General features: G+C 52.9%; 4 protein-coding genes across 4 annotated transcripts; 2 read left to right on the forward strand and 2 right to left on the reverse strand.

The window, feature by feature from the left end:
- Nucleotides 1-2,072: 2,072 nt before the first annotated feature.
- BZA05DRAFT_165752 (uncharacterized protein) lies at nt 2,073-2,533 on the reverse strand. The gene is made up of 2 exons (XM_051479140.1): nt 2,177-2,533; nt 2,073-2,100 (listed from the first exon to the last, which is right to left on the reverse strand). The coding sequence occupies exon 1, from the start codon at nt 2,431-2,433 to the stop codon at nt 2,224-2,226; it is 210 nt and encodes a 69-aa protein (XP_051343054.1). The 5' UTR covers nt 2,434-2,533; the 3' UTR covers nt 2,073-2,100; nt 2,177-2,223.
- A 1,641-nt stretch (nt 2,534-4,174) lies between these two features.
- Nucleotides 4,175-4,990, forward strand: BZA05DRAFT_165765 (uncharacterized protein). The gene has a single exon (XM_051479141.1). It carries the CDS (start codon nt 4,266-4,268, stop codon nt 4,875-4,877), a length of 612 nt encoding a protein of 203 aa, XP_051343055.1. The 5' UTR covers nt 4,175-4,265; the 3' UTR covers nt 4,878-4,990.
- Nucleotides 4,704-5,201, reverse strand: BZA05DRAFT_387193 (uncharacterized protein). The gene has a single exon (XM_051482550.1). It carries the CDS (start codon nt 5,091-5,093, stop codon nt 4,893-4,895), a length of 201 nt encoding a protein of 66 aa, XP_051343056.1. The 5' UTR covers nt 5,094-5,201; the 3' UTR covers nt 4,704-4,892.
- BZA05DRAFT_387194 (uncharacterized protein) lies at nt 5,098-5,951 on the forward strand. The gene is made up of 2 exons (XM_051482551.1): nt 5,098-5,617; nt 5,695-5,951. The coding sequence occupies exons 1-2, from the start codon at nt 5,104-5,106 to the stop codon at nt 5,871-5,873; spliced, it is 693 nt and encodes a 230-aa protein (XP_051343057.1). The 5' UTR covers nt 5,098-5,103; the 3' UTR covers nt 5,874-5,951.
- Nucleotides 5,952-13,866: the final 7,915 nt, after the last annotated feature.

A 13,866-nucleotide genomic window follows, 5' to 3' on the forward strand; every position in this document is an offset into this window, starting at 1 on the left:
AATCCTCCACTTCTTTCCGCAACCTGACAATGACCGTGGGTGTGTGCCAGACACTGACAAATCCACCTTGTCAGTACCCCACTTTCATGACTCACACCCTGCGCAGCCGCGCTACTCCTGCTTCCTGCACACAGCCCTCATCCTCTGCGACTCATCCTTGCACTGCTGGTGCACTGCCTCCCAACTTTTCCGGCCCTTGCGCCGGCCATTCCTTCGTCATTCAGCCGCGAGCCATGACAACTGGGATGATGGCCTTCTGCTATCAAGATACCTTTTGGTTGACTGATAAAGTACTTTCCGAATGTACTTTATTACATTTCGATGGCTGCCAAGGTCATGAGTTCAATTCTCACTGTGAGCAGTTACTTCCTGCTGCTGCCGCTGCATGGCTTACATTGAGTGATGGTTGAAGATATTTATCATTAAATATCACTCACTGGGGGTTAACTACTTGAAGGCTTCCTGGAGTAAGCCCCAAAGAGGGGATACTGTCACAGTTCAGAAATCCTTGCCTTAAGTAGCTACTGGGATGATGGCCTTCAGCCATCAAAGTATCTTTTGGCCGAGTGGTATAGTACTTTCCCCCTGTACTCACTTTATTACATTAGAACTGTTCTGGGAATTCGGCGGTGTAAGACATATGTCTTGTCTTATCGTCGCGAGTGATTTCAGATGTTTGGTGATGCTTGCACTGAAGTTAGCCGTTAGCTGGCCGTCAGAGCGCCGTGGTACTACCTAGCAGAGGTTGTAGGCTTGTATACTTGTAGTATCTACCATGGTATATTTCGAGACCATTAGGGCTGCTGCAGGGCTCGGTGGTTGGGGGAACGCAAATGCAGAGGCAAAGGCCGGCGTGTCTGGAGAGCGGAACTTCCTACATAAGCGGACTACCTACCTAGCTGCTGGGTGGGGAGCGGCGTGAGGATACGTACTTATGCTGGGCGGCAGCAGGAGGAAACCGCAGGCAGGTCGAGAATGACTTCTTCCTCCTCCTCCCAGTGCCCACTAGAGTACCTAGAGCGCAATACTTCCGCTCACGTTTTTATGGAGCGAGCAATCGCCGTGCATACTAGTACGACCGTATATACTCCACGGTCCTAGCCCGAGCCTGCCACTGCTTTCCCGGAGACGAGCTGGTCCGACGTTTCCGCTTTGGCGTCCCCTGCCGTGGAATCCTACCGGCTTAAGCCTTAGGGCTTGAGTTGTGGTTCAGTTCAGCGGCAAAAACTTCAAACACATGGGTGAACATCGTGCCACCCGCTAGGTACCGGATGCCTTGAACGCCATGGACACTGCCGGTACCGGTACCGGATGCTATGGATGCTATATATTCATGCTCGGAAAACTTCCGCAGCTGCTGTAATCATGGGATATCATTCTTCATTCTTCATTCTCCATTCCTGCACAGTCTCGAGTAGGTACTCTATAGCCATCTGAAAGGTCAAATGCCATGATGATGAAGCAATCACAAAGTCTCGAGTAGGTAGGTTACAAAAGCCTTGTGACAATACCCCTCCGGGTTCCCCTCACCTCACCGTACAGGGCAGCCAGGCGTGGGTACCGTAGATCGTCTTGTGTGATCGCTCGTGATTGGTGTCATCGGGTTGATGACGTTGCTCTGGGAATTTCTTTCTGTGGGTGGGGGAGGGGGGTGCGTGATCAGCAAACCCACGAGTTCTCGACGACCTCGGATTCAGATTCGGAAGTAGCGGCACACACGCCAGCCAGCCGGGTTTCGGTCTATGTATGTGTGTAATATCGGCGCCAGGAACCCCGCCCGCCTCTCTACCGCCCGGCGCCCGTCCGCGTCGACGTCGTCCATCAAAAAGTTAAATAGAAAAAAAAATAGAAAAATAGAGCTGGTTCAAGGTTGTGCGACGTCATCGTTTCCGGTTTTTTTCTCGAACTTACTTAACGAGGCGGCTGCGGTAAGATTCCTTGGACGGAGTGAGCCCGACCCGACCGGGCTGCGGACTTGCGGTTATTGGCGAGGGTGATGATCGCGATGAAGTTGGATGTTGGATGTTGGTTGGTTGGCCACGTACTCGTGTCTATGTAGAGTACGATACATACCGTACCATCGTGAACTAGGTAGAGAAGCTACAAGTTTTATGTACTCAGCTCTAGCTTCATGATCCGTGGCAGGCAGGCAGGAAAACGTCTCCATGGAACTAACCTCCAGTCCGTGAGTCCATGACTCAGTGAGGTGAGGGAGCCGCTGCCTCAATCCGCCAACAGCCAGCCAACCAGCCAGGGAGTCAACAACCGCTTGAACGGAGCTACAAGAGAAAAAAAAGTGTAAACGTAGTACATATCTGATACGTATGGCTGGGAATGATCGCAGCCGAAGAGACGAGACGAGGGAAACATGCACAGCCCCACCGCCGCCACCGCCGCTACATCCGCCGCCACGCTACGGATCCGAGCTTCCATCACCACACAACAGTCAGCGGGGAATAACTAGTAGAATAGAGTGGGCATGATGAAGTGTGTAGATGGACACCTTCGACGTTCCACCACCACTATCATCATCATCACCCCCCACGGCGTTCGTTTCCAGTTGATTGCCGAGTGAGTACAGTATGGAGCGACGACGCGGGGATTTTGGGGGGGTGGGTAGGTTGAGTATGGGGTATGCGCATGTGTATGGGTATATGTTTAAGTTTGGGGGCCAGGCGTGATACGCATCTACACACCTACCCAATTGTTTGTTCGCATCGTTCTGTTCTGTTTGGGCCCGGCAAGTTCTCTCCCTCTCTCGCTCTCGAAGGACAGGGTCGTGCTGACGATACGGCGAAATCTATAGTTTACATAGTAGATAGAGTGCTTCACGTTGCTTAAACTTTCTCACATACATACCTACCGTGGCCGTACATAGTTTTTTTTTTCTTTTTCTGTCTGTCTGTCTGGGGAAGGGGGAATGCTCCCCCATATCCCATAGATACCGTACTTACCTTCCATCCTGGACCGTCGACGACGGGGGAGGGGGGGGAGGGAAAGAAAAGAAAAGGAAAGAAAGAAAGGGAAAGAAAAGAAAGGAAAAGTAAACTCTACCGAGAAAGAAGTTTTCGTAGGATCCACTCGAGAGACCGGGCAGCGAGTAGGTACATGCTGTAAGTACATACTCACGATACGTATGATACGTGGAGTACGTGGGAAGACGGCGGCTTTGGTGGATGGGGAAGTCAGTGGGCAGTCAGTGGTCAGTGGCAGGCAGCACGGTCATGGGACTGATCCCCCGACGACGAAGTTCGTTAGCCAAGCGAGCGATAAAAAATACCCGTGCCGGACGATGACGTGAAGCCTAAGGGCGAGACAATTCGCATCGGCGGTCCGTCAGCGAACGAGCAAGACAGGAAAAAAAGTTGATGATGTCTCTCTCTCTCTCGGTCACGGAGGCGTGGGAGCAGATTTTTTCCTTCAGCTGGATCGTGCAGGACGTTCTGGATCCCTCATTCTCTCTCTCTCTTTCTCTCCTTCTCGTGAGCAGAATCCAGATTGAGTATCAACGGCCGGGGTATGGTTGGGGACGCCTATAACCGATGGAAAAACACCCCCAACTTTAACACCTATCTCCTCCACCAAAAAGTTTTTTTTTGAACAAAAACTCGTTATTAATCGATAGATAGAGGTGTGTAGAAGCATGAAATAACGAGCTTTTAATTTTAGAAAGCGTGGTTGATTTTTCTTAGCATTTAGAAAAGAAGCATTTTTGTTAGGCGCTCCCCAATGTCCCCCGCGAGAATCCCTGAAACTTCCGGATTAGGTAGTCGCTAGCTATAGTTTTATATTACAAAAGCCTTGGTGAGTATATCTGGACCATCGGCAGCTCGGTCAGGTCAGCTGAGGACCTTTTTAGGCTAAAATATGGACCAAATAGGCGTAAAATGCAATTAAATATGCCTATTTTTGCCAAAAAAATCTCAAAAATCACTATTTATTACCCGTTTTGTAATAAAATTCGATTTTTCCACGAATGTCCCACCCCATCGGCTCCAGGAGTCCCCAACCATAGGTGGAGTATCGGCCGGGCAGTCTCCCCGCCGCGGGAACGAGCGAGATCTGTTTACCCCCGACATCCATCCACGCACCTTAGTGGAAAGTTACATTCACAGATGCTCTACCGTACCCTGATCACGAAGTCCACCTGAGACAGCAGAAGAATAATTATCTACACACATACACAGCATGCTGCACACACACACACACACACACACACACACACACACACACATACTCAACACACACACAGACGCACATACACGATGCCGTCTCATCGCAAACGCCTTATGATCCAGCAGCAAGCAGCAAGCAAGCATCGCGGCGCACCCAGCCCTCGCCCTTCGCCGAGGAGTCGCAGAGTCTCAGAGTCGCAGTCGCAGTTTCTATTACCGCCAAAGTTACCTGCCATATATACCTCCCGTACTCGAGTTTTCTCACGAGCCTGCGAGCCCTACACAGGAATAACCGTTAAGTCCCTCATTCCTTCTGCATCCGTAAAACTCTGCATCACGGAAATCTGGGGGGGGCGCCCACACACACACACACACACACTTCACGCACCCCTGTGTACCGGACCAAAGAGAGAGCACACGACGACGGACAGAGCTGGTGTATGGGAAGTTGTAACCCGTGGCCCAAGACTCCGGGTGAGAACGCGGGGAAGACTGTCTATCCCCTTACAGTTAACCAGCCAACCAACCAGCCAGCTAACCAAAAGTTCAAAGCAACAGGCTCGGGTACATAGGAAGTATGTAACCTACCAACCAACCAACCAAATCAAACCGTCCAGGAAAAGAAGAAGAAGAAGAAGAGGAAAAACTATCGCTGTCAAGATCACTTCACCGAACCGGTGCAGTCAGGAAAAGAGATTCTGACAGACGAAGGATGCATCAATGGAAGGACGGTGGGAACGACCGAGTAACTTCGCCCCAACAGAAGTTAGAACACAACACAACACACAATACTCCCAGACTCCCAGAGTAGAATATGGTAATTCCTGCCTGCGGACCGAGGATGTGTGCCCCCAACCAGCCAGCTATTATTGTGCCCAGCCAAAGCGCCATTGATATGTAGGAGTGGTAGTACTCCATAATAGTCTCTATGTGGGTGAGTAGGAGCGCGCGTTCCCAAAGAGAGAAAAGAAAAGAAAGAAAAGAAAAGAAAGAAAAGAAACAAAAAAGGAAAAAAGGAAAACCGCGCCCCAACAACAACAAAAACAACAAAAAGAACAACAGTGCAATCCAGAAAAGGTACTTGCCGTCTTTACCTTCCCACCTGCCTGCCTATCTGCCTGCCTGCCTTCTCACTTTATTTTTCGCACAACGCCTCGGCAGGTTGAAAGGTTTCCCCTTCATGCACGACATGATGGAGATGCAGATGCGGCCGAGTGGAGGGAGGGCCGTCGTATGCAGCCGCCTCCGTTTGCGGATGGCGACTGTTTCGCCCCCCCTTCGAAAGGAGACAGGAGACAGGAGTCGTCGCCATCGTCGCCGTCGTCGTGCCCACCACCGAAGCGGAAGGGAACGCAGAGTGCTGTGGAGTGCTGTGATGTGCGCGCAGTGGAGGGGCAAACGGATACTAGCAGTTGAATGTTATGTATCTGCTAGTGGTGCATCTACAGCCCTTGCGCGTCAATCTCGCACTCGCACACACGACACCCGGGCAGAGTGAGTATAGCAAGTACTTGCATACCTCTCTGTGTGTGTGTCGGCGCAACACCAATCTCGAGCGCATTCGGGCAGCTACGAATCGCGATGCCGACAGACATTCCGCGAGAAATGCGACGCGCAACCGACAGCCTCGTCTCGTCCCAGCGATCCTCGGCGCAGGCGCCGGCGCTGGGCGGCAGTGCGGCAGTACACGGCGCATGATGGTGGAGGTGGAGGTGGAGGTGGACCGCAGTGCAGTTGCGAACCCGAAAATGGGGTTGGAAAGTGCAGTGAAGTCGTAATATCGAGGAACCTGTTTGTGCGATGAGATCGCAATATGGAGAATAACCCTCTGCACCCTGCTGCCTGTGCGATGAGGTCGCAATATGGACGATAACCCCCCCCCCCTCTGCACCTGCTCTGTGCAAGTCTCCCCACCAGCCAGCGATTATTGCACTGTAAGCTATCCAATCGCATCGTGCCGTGTCGTACCTGCGTTGATAGCTGCCGCCACCATCACCGCCGCCGCAACAGCAGCAGCTCTGGCGACATTGTGATGAAATGTATGCAGCGAATGTTGCAATCGTAACAGAGTGACCCCACCACCACCACCACCATCACCACCACCAGCACCACCAACCGTTGCGAAACGCGCCATTCCACGTGCGGTTAGCGCAACGTCGCCCCGGTGGTGAGTGATATTGTCCACCTTTCGCACGCCTTCTCACGACGGTCTAAACTTGATTGATACGGTACATATCTACGCCTATGTAGATACATACATACGGTTCCGATTTCTTAAGCGATGGAGTTTCGCGTCGTCAAGCCGCAAGCGTGGGGGGGTCCTCGGGTACATCCCACGTCGCAGTGGTCCCACGCGTTTCGAGCCGCGACGAGACGAGGTCGTTCGGGCCGCTATGCACCCGCTAACTAGTAGAATCTCGGGAAAGGGAGGAACCGGGTGGCATGGGGCGGGGCGGGGGCAAGGAGATAGGTAACGTTCCAGAATCCTTCTCTGATCGCAGCTGTCACGACCCCACGTATGTAGATATCGTGAGCCCGTGAATTCGAGGCGTGCTAGGTAGGGAGTTACATAGCCTCGTTACGACACTCCGATATCTACTATATACTACTGTATTGTGGTTAGCACTCTATGCATTGTACAATACTCTATCCTGTCCTCTCGAGCCCAATCCGTCCACCCAGATCCAAACCAAACCAAACAAACCGAACCCTCCCGAAAAAGGTGAGGCAGAAAATCGTATCATATGTAGAGTCGATTATCGATCTGGCGGATGTCGGATGACACACGGATGGCGATTGATTCCGTCGTCGTCGTGGTGCGGCACGTAGGCATGTGTGTACCCGCTCTACCTGTCGCTATCGGCGAACTGACTGCAGGAGGGAAACCGTGATCTCACAGGGGCCGTTTCCTGTCAAGTCAAGTGAAGCCAAGTCAAGACTCAACGGCCATCGTGACGGATATCGATGCTATGGATGGTATTGTACACACATACTTTGCGAGGACCGGCAACCACGCAGTTCCGGGCAGACCGCAGCGGATCAACGATGGCGTCCACCGGACCATCGATGAGAGGAGGGGAACATCACAGTTCGTCCACTGCCGGAGATTTTTAGCGATCCTGTCCACCCCTCCAAGGTTTTTTTTTTGGTTTTTTTCGGGGCGTGATGCAGCCTGCAGGGCTTTGGTCCGAAGAAGGGAATGACGATGAGATGGATGGATTGACGATATCGATTTCGATATCGCTGGTGGATGGATGGATGGGTGGGTGGGTGGATGTACCCCCCACGCAACTCCCTAGAGTACAGACTCGGTCGTCCCTATCTATGAATCTTCATCTATCTTTATACATCTGTACCGACGATTGGCCACCAGCTACATACACACCACACATGCTCTACCTACAATTCCTCCCTAGTCGGTTCCATTTTAGAGTATAGATTGCGGACCGTGGGCGTGGGGGGAAATGGAGATGGAGGGGGGAGATGGAGAGCGATCTTGCATGTGCAACGTTCCCACTGCCCAGGGTGTTTCATTCAAGTTGTCTCCACCAGACGGGCACGACCTGACCTGAGGTCATCAGTTGGATATGTAGGTTGGACGAACGAGCGATTAAACTATACTAGTAGTAGATGAGTACCGTGTCTCATGATTGTCGGGGAGCACAGTGTTTCCAGGAGGATCGGGCGGCTGTCTGGGACTCCAGGTATCTGTCTGTCTTTTGGTCTGTATGTCTCTCTGATATCGGCGGCGGCTTACCACATCACACACACCACCACACACCACCATACCACCCCCCTTCTCGCGTAGCTCCGATCCGTCAAGAACGGTCCCACTCCCAACTGATCTGATCGGCACGTACGGAGGCTGAGGTTCAGCATTGCATTGCATCCTGCCTCGCCTCAGTGTTTTACTTTTGGAACCATCCCCCCGCTACGTTGGATCTGGAAAGCCCGCAAAAATTGCCCGCTGCCTGGTGCCCAGGATTTTAGAGTAGATGTAGACCCTACGACTTGGCAGAATACTAGCACAGTGGTTAGAGTTGAGTGAGCGTCCGTTTCGATGCCCGACGCCCGACGGCTGACGCCCGACGCTCGTGGCCCGTGATTCAAAGGTTCGGACTCCGGAGGCGGAGGAGGAAGCGGATGCGATACCCTCTGCGTGCGGAGCTACTCTGTTCAAGGGCTAGGTGGTCTTCCTCCTTATATGTACTCCTCCTCCTTCTGCTCCGTCACGGAGAGGCTCCGTGGACGATGCCGTGAACAAAGGCTGAAGCCGCAGGGCTTCCCCCCGTGTGTTTGCTCCGACATGTGTCTGTATCTATATACTATTCTGGAGTAAGGAGAGGGCACCGTTGTGACTAACTATCTCGATACTCTACCTTGAGCTACCTATTTGGCAGAGTACGGCACCTAGTGCTAGAAGAGCAGTAGAGTACTTGGTACTCGGAGGTTCATTCGAGAAGACTCCACTCCCACTGCTAGATTCTCCTACGCCTACTCTACTGCTACTCCCACTCTCACTTCTACTCTCAGCGCTGATCGTGATCTACCCTATCCACCCACCACCATAGCCTCCGTACGGTAGCCTCCATGGTAGTCTCCGTAGAGTACAGTAGTCTCCGTAGTCCCCTGGGTAGTCTCCGTCAAGATCACCCCTCAACGGACATCCAAACCCGATGCAAACCTGATCCAAGCCAAATCCAAACTTCGGCATCGTCCTCGGCCATATCACCTCCCTTTGTACAAACATATGTATATAGAACCAGCCGTCGCGGCCAAGACCTGTCATTCCCTTCCATCCCATCCCTTCCCATCCCATTCCCCTTGCCTGCCTATGTACCTACCTGCCTGCCTGCTGCCGCAGTGCCGCCTCTGGCTCCCGCGACATATGTACGGTATTTGTGCAATACAGTATTGACGCTTGAGGTCTCGGCACGGGCGGCACTAGAGACAGACAGACATGGAGAGGGGGGGTGCTCCCTCCCTGGGCCCTCCATCCCTCCAGGGGAAGCTGTAGAAAGGAGATATCATATGTAACGATCTTGACTAGAGCAGTTAGTTAGCAGTTGGCAGTGGCTGGTGTGATGTGGGGAAGCGCTAGCTAATGTACCCACTAGTAATGTATGTTAGGAAATAAGAGATACGCGATCATCACGGATCGCGCACGCTGCGCAGACACGAGCCCCCCTCTGTCCCCCCTCAGTCCCCCTTGCCCCCCCCCAGTTCCCCCGCGCCTTCCTCCTACGATGACTATGGGTACTCTACCTCTGGAGTAGAGCACCTCGTGAACGGTCTCATGAGCAACGGTCAAGGACTCACGGTGCGCCCTTCTCGGTCGAGTACTTGACAAGTTGGCCGGCTGGACATTTCATGACATCTTCATGCCAGCCCATCCAGCCGTTGAGGCCTCCCCATCCCTTCACGGCTCCCACCAGGGTTCTCACTGCTCACTTCTCGCTGCTCACATGCATATCTACTTACTAACTACATGGCGACCGCGCGTTTGGACTTTGAAGGATGCATCATACATACATACCTACTCATCCTCACCCGCATACGGTAGACGGTAGGAGACGGTGGGAGAGCGAGACGGTAGGAGATGGTGACCTGTCATATATCATATCGGATTCGACCTCAGGTATCTAGAGTACCTGGGTGGGTGGATGGATGGATGGTCAACTGTTGAGGGGTAAGGAAGGGAATAGGGAATAGGTAGGATAGGTACACACCAGATGGTAGACACCACCCGTGTGTAGATACACAAGTCACGACGCACGTTGAAAAAAAAAGGCTTGCCGCAGAAGCTCGTGGGTGGACCACCGAGTGGGTAAACCCACAACCACCCTCGATGATGGCGACAAAAGACGACCAGGCCAGACCATCCACCCACGTTCCACGACACTCAGTGCAGTGACGATCAACCGCCAAATGTAGACAGTGTACCAGCACTTGAGTTTCATTCCCCTATCTAACAAGACCTGCAATCTCGTCGCCTCTCGCCGCCACTCGTCGCCACTCGTCGGCGTTCGCGGTCCCTGTCGACCGTCGACCGTCGTGCTCGCTCGCCATCTCGATTTCGTCCGTTGTTCGAACTTTGACGTTCGGGCGGTGGTGGGTGGGTATGCCACTACTACATATGATACTACCATATATTCCCAAGGCTTGCGTAGGTATTGCTTTCTATGGTAGGTAGTCTACTGAGCAACTCCGCGGGATCTCATCCTACACACAGACCTGAAGTGAGTGTCTGTAGAGTATGCATACCAACTTCGAATGAGGAGGAGGAGGAGAATGAGGAAGGCCGGCCAGCCCAACTCCAGAGTCCAGAGAGCAGAACAGAACAGAACAGAACGGCAGGTCTGGTTTCCGGGGGGAGCGACGCCGCTGCGGCGCTGCGCGACATGCAGCAGGGGTAACCAAGCAACTGCGAAAGCTTGGCCGCGGGGCCGCCGCTTGGTAGCGAGCGAGCGAGGGGCAGGCCGGCAGGCAGGCAGGCAGTTGTTCGCAGTTCGCAGTTCGCATCCCATCCCATCCCATCCCATACTATCCAAAGAGAGAGAGAAGGGGAGGGAGCATCTCAAATTTCTGCTGCGTTTCTGCTGCCCTTCCCGTCATCTCTGCACTGGAGGAGTCCACAGCCGATGTCTCACCGGTAGGTTAGTAACCACTCTACTCTACCCCGCGCCAAAATCTTCTTTAGATTGCTGGCAATCGTCCGTACATACTCTATCGACTCTACGGTGGAGTATGATAGATGCTGGAGGCTGAGTGAAAGCAATGAATGAAAAAGTAAAAAACCCATTGAAATTCAGCTTTTCATTTCGTCCATACGATACCCAGCACCTAACACCTACCAGTACATACAACCTGATTCTTTCAATTCGGACCGGAGATCGTGCAGGGAAGAGGCACAGAAACGCGGCCAACAGACAGGCAGGTGGTGGGGGCCAGACAGACAAGACAAACCTTCCTTCCTTCCCAAGAAGCATAGTTCGTGATTTTCGATTCCGGAGAGGGTCCTAAATCGTGGCACGCCGATCCTAAGCTTTTCTTTTTTCCCTCCCTCTTGAATGATGAGGTCGTAGAGTACTCTACATACTCTACATGGCAGCGGCGCGGCGCTGGTATGAAGTATGTAGATAGGTACTCTGTTCTATAGCAGGCGGACGTATGCACAGGCCTCGAACACTGGATGGACCGACGACAAGAAACCTGAATGCTGCTGCTGCTGCTGCGCGTACGATTCGATGCTCCACTTTATGCAGGCCATCGCTATCTTCTGGCAGCTTCCACGGCGGCAGTGGTTGAGGCGATACCGGTATGCGATGCCCAACCTTTACGTCGTGTTTCGAGCCCGCGCAGCGGCTCGGGAGCGTTGGGGCTGGGAGAGAATTCATCGCTGTGAATCCGACGACTTCAATGTTCGTTCGAAGTGTGGTTTCCCTCAAAGCGAAGGGAAGGGAAGGGCCCGACCACGGGAAAAAATAAAAAACAAAAACAAAAACAAAACAAAAAAAGTAAAATTATGTGAATCGGACAGGCTAACGGACACGGTTCGTCTGAAGATTCGCGTCGTTTGTGTAGGGGGGAGGGTGGAGGGGGAGGGAGGGCTGCCATGTCATGTCTCACCAGTCAGCCATCGAGCAGTCGCTGTATCCGCAACAAATATTCCAGAGAGGGCAACTGGTCGTATGTTGTGTGAGTGTGTGTGTGGATGTGTGAGTGAGTGCACGGTCGTTTAGAGAACATCGTATCAGTCATAAAAGTGTTTCGCGGCTGCGAGCCCAGAAAAATTTCTGCCAAGCTGACAGATAAATCGAACCGACGGAATCATATGTGATGTGCGCAAACGATCACCCCTTTTGTTTTTCGTTTTCGGTTTTTGTTTTTTCGTTCTTCTTCTTCCTTCTGCCTGGTGTGTGTGTGCGCGCTCTCCAGGCACAGGGAAGGCTGATGGTTATGCAAGTCAGATGGAAGAGGTGCTCAAAAGAGGAAGAATCCGCTGCGTACATACCAGGTTCCGTTGATGGTATAAGATTTGGCGATGGCAAAAGGGTATGTGTAGTGTGCGCAGCAGTAAAGTACATGCTGTACCGTATGTTTAGTACGGCATCCGGAGTATTGTTTGACGGCCGGAAAGGGGGACTTGCGTCTCTTAGCCTTTAAACGACATTCGCCGCGGTTGAAGGTCATGTAGGTACATAGTACGTATAGTAGGTAGAGTGAGGCTCCCTGCGCCTGAAAGCAAAATTTCTTCTCAAGACTCGGGGAAGGACTTCGATTGCCGTCGGTGTCAATTTTTCATGATGGTTATCTAACTATCAATGCCGGCCAACTGGTCACTTTCTAGGAGCCCGACGAGTCATGCAATTGCATTCATCTGTCGCCCATTCCCCACCATGCCGCTAGCATCAGATTTCTTTGCCCAGCCAGCTACTCAGTAGCTACCACTTGGTTAGTTCCGCGGCTTCATCTGCTGGCACGTCTCGATATTAGTCATATGTACCCGGCGGCTCCGGGATGCCTCTACATATGGATAGAGTCAGGCGGGAGCGGGAGGAAGGATGTACTCCATAGTACTATAAGTCGGCCCAATAGGGCTACTGGTCGGGATTCAGATGGTGGGGTCAACCTCGCAGTGGAGGAGCAAGTCACCGAGACGATGCTACCGCCGTCACCGTCTGTGCCGAAGACAACGCCGGCGGTGGCATTCCGGACGTCCAATTCGCGAGCACAGCGTTTTCCGGCACCCTGCGGGCTCGATGATTCCAATGTGTCCCCAGGCTAGAGTCACTTGATGATGCATCAATTCTCGGTATGTCAGCCTGCGCCTGGAAGTACCAACAGCACATTCCGTAGTCATAGTACCTCCGGAATCCTTCAAGCGAGGTTTCCCAAAGCTCTAAACGCTGTGTGCCGCGGACTCATGGAATGGAATGTGGCGAGAATGTGGCTGTGAATCTCCGTTCGTGACTCGGAGACGAATCCGGCTGAGCCCATCGACAGGGCTGAGGCTCTTCGAGTGTGGATTGTGGTCATGTGCATCCATAGAGTCCGTCACATTCCGTCAACCAGCATCGGCCGGTGTCCATCTAACGTGTCTCCCGTCTCGTCGGTTTCAAGCATTCGTCGGGGACTGGTACAGGTATACACGCATGGCGGGGGGAGGGGCGGCTACGATACAATGAGAGCTTGGTGACGTCGTTGCGCGCGCACAAGCCACCCGCGGTGTGTGAGGGGCATCCATGGAGAAAGGTCTCGTAGAAAGTGAGACAGGCCATCGTCAGGACAAACAAAAAAAAAGGGACAGCGAGACGAGAGTAGCGCGCAGCCACACGGTGATGAGGTCCGCACCAGGCCGACGTTCGACCGGGCCAGGCACCATGGGGTCCGAGGGTTTGGGGTCGTCTGGCAGGCGAGAGGCCAGAGGCCAGAGGCGAAGAGAGGCGAAGAGAAAAGCAAGAAGCGAGTGGCGACGAGTGGCGACGGGTGGCTTGAAGAAATTGGAAGTGGCTACCTGAAGGATCGACAGCACATTCTTTTCTTTCACGAAGGCCACGGGGCAGAGCTTCAGTTGGCGCTTGTGACAAGGCTCCGAGGTCTTTCTGGGGTCGCGAGTGAGAAAAAATTGGCTGGCATCAGGAGAAGGCTCCTATCCGCTCCACGGCGTATCGAGGCTCAGCCTTTTACC

Source organism: Tricharina praecox (assembly GCF_024521635.1).
Source record: "Tricharina praecox strain CBS 144465 chromosome Unknown BZA05scaffold_3, whole genome shotgun sequence".
In the NCBI taxonomy this organism is placed as follows: Eukaryota; Fungi; Ascomycota; class Pezizomycetes; order Pezizales; family Pyronemataceae; genus Tricharina; species Tricharina praecox.